Source organism: Sinocyclocheilus anshuiensis, unplaced genomic scaffold (genome assembly GCF_001515605.1).
Source record: "Sinocyclocheilus anshuiensis isolate Anshui unplaced genomic scaffold, SAMN03320099.WGS_v1.1 scaffold2737, whole genome shotgun sequence".
In the NCBI taxonomy this organism is placed as follows: Eukaryota; Metazoa; Chordata; class Actinopteri; order Cypriniformes; family Cyprinidae; genus Sinocyclocheilus; species Sinocyclocheilus anshuiensis.
Genome location: NW_015551029.1, coordinates 111,731 through 118,260, shown reverse-complemented (window position 1 = coordinate 118,260; position 6,530 = coordinate 111,731). Strand labels below are relative to the sequence as shown.

The window sequence follows — 6,530 nt, the reverse complement described above, 5'->3', positions numbered from 1 at the left end:
TTTAAGTATTTGGCGCTGTGATGAACATCTGAATGGCTGTTTAAATCATTTAAACATGATTCAGAAACAGAAAGTAGTGCAGCTGCTTTGTTTACAGGGTTTCCGGGGTAACTGCTGAATTTAAATGAATTATTATTATTATTATTTCTGCAGTTTAGCGCCATCTGCTGTCAGAGAGTGAAAGTGCGCTCAAATCCAGAGCGTCTCTCACATGTTCCGCCATGTGCTTCTCGTCCATGCTTGTTTACGTCAGAGTGCGCACGCGTCTTTCACAGCATACAGCGGTGTTGTGCATTTTGACCAGTTGGTGGGTAAAGTATTCTTAAAATGCATTCAAAATTCTGAATAATTTGTAATATATAATTATTCACGGTATTTAGAAGTGCCCACGATAACAATATCGTGCATATTAATTACCGTGATATATCGCATTACCGAATACCGGCACAAGTCTAGTGAACATACATAAAAAGTAGGGCTGTAAAATGAATTAAATTGCAATATGGACTACTGTCTGTGAATATTAAAGCACAAAGAGATTGATATATGAAGTCTTTGTGTTCTGATACACACAGAAAGACAAAGATCTTCAGTGCAACCTGCCAAAATAAAGGTTCGGCTTAACTTGAATAAATGATGACAGAAATACATTACTGTTGCACAGTAGATTGAACTTCTCAAAGTAATAATAATAGTAGAAATAATACCATTTATTAAACATTTTGACAGAAATACCATTATACAGTGATTTTAGAGGCCTTTCTCATTGGGAATGTTTAATTATTAAATTAAAAGTTTAATGAAATCAATTGATAATTTAAATTTAGTTAAGCAATTATCATTAACATGGAATCCAGAAAAAATGAAAACACAGACCTGGGCATAAAATACGAACAAACAAACCAACAATAAATAAACAAACAAACAAACTTATCAAAGTTTGATTTCGATGACCCCTTTTATTGTAAAAGTTTAAATCAATTATTAAATTGCAAAAGCTGATCATGAAATCAATTAAAAAGATATACTTTTTATGTAATTAAGACATTAAGACGGAATACAGGAACATTAAAATGCATAGAATTAAAGGGGTCATATGATGCGATTTCAAGTTTTCCTTTCTTAGAGGACCTACAATAATGTACAGTATTTGAAAAATAATGTGTTTTTTGAACATTAAAGCATGTCAACATATTCTGTTACACCAAATACACAAAATAATGATCTTTAAAAAAGCATCATATGACCCCTTTAAGGAAAAAATAAAAGTTTGAAAATGAAGAAAAAAATCTCAAAGTTTGATTTCAAATGCCCCCCTGAATGTAAAATTATGTCAAAGTTTTATGAAATCAATTAATGAAATATACTTTCTGGTTAAAACAGGCGCAAGTGTTAAAATGGCAAAAATAATAGTGTCTTTAGTCATAAAAGTACTTTTTTTCTGCAGACGGTGAATCAGTTGGCTCACGCACTACATATGGATGAGAGTCTGGATGCCGGCTCTCTGGTCAAAGTGTTCTGGCCCAAAACAAAGTGTGCTCTGCTCAGAGATGACCTGGTTCTGGTGGACAGGTACACTTCAGTCCCACGAAAAGCCACGTTTGTATGTTTAACATGTAGTAAATTCATCTGAAGATCCACCCATAATTACAATCCTAGTGTTATCAAGCTGTCAGCAGTGACACATCCTGAATATAATTGATTATAATCAGGTGACTGACTTATTATTTTAGTAGAAATACACTACCGTTGAAAAGTTTGGGATCTGCATAAAAAAAAAAAAAGAAGCATTTTCTGCTCACTAAGGATACATTTATTTGATCAAAAATACAGTAAAATTGTGAAATATTATTACAATTCAAAATAACGTTTCTATGTGAATATCTGTTAAACTATAATTTATTTCTGTGATGCAGCGCTGTATTTTCAGCATCATTACTCCAGTCTTCAGTGCCACATGATCTTCAGAAATCATTCTAATATGCTGATCTGCTGCTTTCTGATTATTATCAATGTTAAACTGCCCAATATTTCTGTGGAAACTGTGATACATTTTATTTTTCAGGATCCTTTGATGAATAGAAAGTTCAAAAGAACAGCATTTATTTAAATAGAAATATTTTGCAACATTATGCATGTCTTTACTGTCACTTTTGATCAATTAAATGCATCCCTGATGAAGAAAAATGTGATTGACTCCAACCTTTTGAAGTATCGTGTATATTTTTGTGATGTTTTCTTTCAGTCCTGGCACTGACGTCACCACACAGCTGGACAGCTGGATCAAAAAGTTCTGTGAGGACGCGGATGTGTTTGTGTTGGTGGCCAACTCTGAATCTACTCTAATGAACACGGTGAGTCGTTAGCATGCAGTGCGTAAAGCGTGAGAAATTAACACTGCATTATGAGCAGTCCAACATTAGTCAGACCGGTCTGGAGCAGCTGTGAAGTGTTTATAGTGTGCTAATATGGGAAAGTATGCGCGCAGGAGGGGTTGCTCAGAGTTTGTTTGCGTGCCGTTCAGAAGAATGCAGCGCTGCGTTTAGACTGAACTCTGCTCGTACCCACATGCATGCTATCCCAGGACGCTTTGGTGGATTTCAGGGCCGCTCTCTAAAGGGCAGATAAACACCCCGTTATAAATCATCAGAACTTTTCTCCATGGAAAAACATGACAAAACCAAACTAGCTTTTTGTATTTATTGTCTTATAATGGGATGGGAAAATAATAAATTGTATTGGAATGGAATTCCAGCCGAAGTTGCACGGAGTGTGTATACTGTGCACAGTCTGCAAATTTTCTGCATGCATTAAATACCTAATGCATTTTCCAAAATGTGCGATATACAACACAGATTATTCGCCTGTTTTTATGATTTCATGATGACATATGCTCCACATTTCTTTCTTTTTATATATTTTGTTTTACATAGAAATAAAGCTAAAGTGGTTGGAAACACTGTTTGACATTGAGAATGGAACATAGTTAGGTCATGTGACAACAATGTTACAGTGTATTGCTTGAAATATTTATTGTTGCATAATGTATTCATATGCAGGGATTTAATGGATTAAATGAAATGTATAAAATTATATCTTGGAATGTTGCTGTAAATACTAGAGGTCGACTGATAGTGGATTTTGCCGATACCGATAGCTAGGTTGGACCACACTGGCCGATACCGATTAATTAACCGATTGTTTTAAAATTGATACTGAACAAAAACTAAAATAGTGCTTTATTAACAAAAACAGTACTGAACCATACTAGTAGTAGTAGTAAAAATAATAATAATAGTAATAGTAAATGTTGAAATTAACACCCTCTAACAAGGAACAATACTTACACAGCTTTCATTAATCTTAATGCTACAAATGGACTCTTATTTTAAAGTGTTGCCACTTAATTTCAACTGATCATGCTTAAAGATGCACATCTTTAAATATATACACAAAGGCTATAGCATTAAAATGATATACATATGATTATTGTATGTATACTCTCAGACTTGAACTTCTTCTATTCTTGAACACTTGATGATTATCTAATCAAAATAAAAGCGCAGCGCTGAGTCTAGGAGAACTCACCGGTATCACACACACTCCGGACGCGTCGCGTTCAACTCGAGCAGCGATCTAAAACAGTTTATTTCATCACCAAACGGACACAAGTTTACTTCAAGAATGAACCATTTGGCATGGATGAGTTTATAGTTCGGCGTTTAAAAAAACGGAGCAAACGGAAAGAGAAAGCGCGATCTATATTAGCAGCAGGATTTTCTGTCGGCTGCATTTAAATCCGCGTCTGAGGTTTCCCGCTCTGTTCAACGTGCAGTATCACGTGTCTAAACAAATAGCACGTGCTGTCAGTGATTTCAACCACTAGAGGCCGCTCTCGCACTGTGTAACGACAGCAGACCCTTCTCAGCCGCTCCAGCAATGGACGCAGCCCGGAAAACTATCGGCATGGATTTTTGCCGATAACCGATAGTTCCAGCAATCAACTATCGATGCTGATTAATCGGCAAAACCGATACATCGGTCGACCTCTAGTAAATACTGTTGCTGTGTACAGTGAAATAAGCATAGATGTGTGAATGTTTTAATGCATTTCTTTGGAAAAGAACATACCATGTGAAATCAAATGTAGCAGACAACATAAAACAAATCAATATGTCATAAAATATTTGAATACATCATGAAATATCGATTTATCTTGTCTGTTGCAGAGTGATTAGAGTGAACATGTGTCATCTTTACGTTGCGAGTGTGTGTGTGTGTGTGTGTGTGTGTGTGTGTGTGTGTGTGTGTGTTCAGTGTTGTCTTTACGTTGCCAGTGTGTGTGTGAGTGTGTGTGAGAGAGAGTGTGTGTGTGTCTGTGTCTGTGTCTGTGAGTGTGTGTGTGTTCAGTGTAGTCTTTCCATCACATGACCCCAGTGAACTCAACCTCTTTATTTCTTTTTAAAGGAGAAGCATTTCTTCCACAAGGTCAATGAATGCCTGTCAAAGCCCAACATCTTCATCCTGAACAACCGCTGGGACGCTTCTGCTGCCGAACCCGAATACATGGAGGACGTGAGTTTACTCGGCTCACTACAGATTAGTGCTCGACCAGTATATATCACCAAGGCCAATATATTCGCCAATATTTGCCATTTATTAATTATCGGCATTGGCCAAGAAGTGTTTCTGTTTGGCCAAAGAGTCAGAAGTGGGACTTTTATTTTGACAGTGCTGAGAAAGCATCACCAAATTTTAAATCCTTGTAAATTAAAGAAAAATGTAAACTTTCAAAGAAATTTTTAAACTATAAAATTAAAATGACCTTGTTGTTAACAAAATATTATTAACAATTTAATAATATTTTGTTAATAACAAGGTCATTTAAATTTTCAAGGATTTAAAATTTGGTGATGCTTTCTCAGCACTGTCAAAATAAAAGTCCCACTTCTGACTCTTTGGCCAAACAGAAATACTTCTTGGCCAATGCCGATAATTAATAAATGGCAAATATTGGTGGATATATTGGCCTTTATTTGTGAAAAACACTAGAATAGATTTACAGAATAAGTAGTTCCCATCTAAAGAAATCTGTTTATTTTACAGATTCTTTTTATCAAGTTCAGATGTTTTTTGCCATATTTGTTATTTTTAAATTATGATAATATAGTATAATAGCAAGAATTATTATAAATAATAATTATATGAATTTAGTAAATGTTATGCAAAATAAATATAAATTCCATTTTAGCAATTGTTATGCATGTGTTTTTACTACCTTTAAATTAAATAGTACGATATCGACATTCAAAAAAGTCGCCGAGTGACAAATCTAGTAATTTGCACAAACCTTATCCAGTTTCCAAGCCTTGCCAGTATGACATCACCTAATAACATTTAGCAAGCAGACTTTAGTTTCCACTGAAAGCAGTTAGCAACAGTGTATATATCAGCTTAATATTGGTCAACCTGCTCTGTAAGATATTGGCGTCGTTTATCCAAAAAAAACTATTTCGGTCAAACACTACTACATGTTTTCCCAAAGCAAAATGAATGTATCTGTAAATATGTGACCCTGGACCACGAAACCAGTCATAAGGGTCAATTTTTCGAAATTGAGATTTATACATCATCTGAAAGCTGAATAAATAAGCTTTCCATTGATGTATGGTTTGTTAGGATAGGACAATATTTGGCTGAGATACAACTATTTGAAAATCTGGAATCTGAGGGTGCAAAAAAATCTAAATATTGAGAAAATCGCCTTTAAAGTTGTCCAAATGAAGTTCTTAGCAATGCATATTACTAATCAAAACTTAAGTTTTTATATATTTACAGTAGGACATTTACAAAATATCTTTACTTAAAGCTGCAGTCCGTAAGTTTTGCCTGTTTGTCGCCATCTCTGTTTGCAAACCTGGAATTGCAGCTGTGTGTGGAATTATCTAGCTTGCGTGGGTTGTGAGTCGGCACGGCTCCGGCGGGGATGAATCTAATGTTCTGAAGAGTGTGTGTGGCACCGGTGTGAATCCTATACTTCGCAATCACAGATTCTAGCACGTCTTGGAATATGACCCAAATAAGAATTTTCACCGTATATTGTCATCTGAACAAGTAAGTAGCAAGTCTGCCACGTTTGTTCTGACCAACTGAGGAAAAAAGCATTACCATAAATCTCGCTACCAATGGTGATTAAATCTAAAGATCGGTTAGCTCATATCACATCAAACCGTGCAAATGATTATTATTGTTATACTTTATTCTCAAATGATTAATGTTAACAACATCAGCATTGGTGACTATGAGTATAGTGTGTATTAGCGTGTCAATTTCTGCACAGTCAATTCTAATAGTCAAACTCTTCGAATTTCATATAAAGAAATTATTTTAACCCAAAATGCAAATTATGCTCCCTTCGAACTGGCTGTCTTTAAAATACAAATCTTTGTAATCCCAGGCTATCTGTAATCAGAAGCACATTTATAACTGGAATATAATTTAATTTCATTCACATGTGTTTCATAAACACA

The 6,530-nt window shown here is 35.1% G+C and overlaps 1 protein-coding gene across 1 annotated transcript in view; it reads left to right on the top strand.

Moving 5' to 3' along the window:
* LOC107661155 (mitofusin-1-like) overlaps positions 1-6,530 on the top strand; it is a 29,867-nt gene that overhangs the window by 6,850 nt on the left and 16,487 nt on the right. The window contains exons 5-7 of the mRNA XM_016450620.1: positions 1,448-1,572; positions 2,246-2,354; positions 4,468-4,575. Coding sequence (XP_016306106.1) covers positions 1,448-1,572; positions 2,246-2,354; positions 4,468-4,575 — 342 coding nt within the window. The remainder of the gene's footprint in view (positions 1-1,447; positions 1,573-2,245; positions 2,355-4,467; positions 4,576-6,530) is intronic.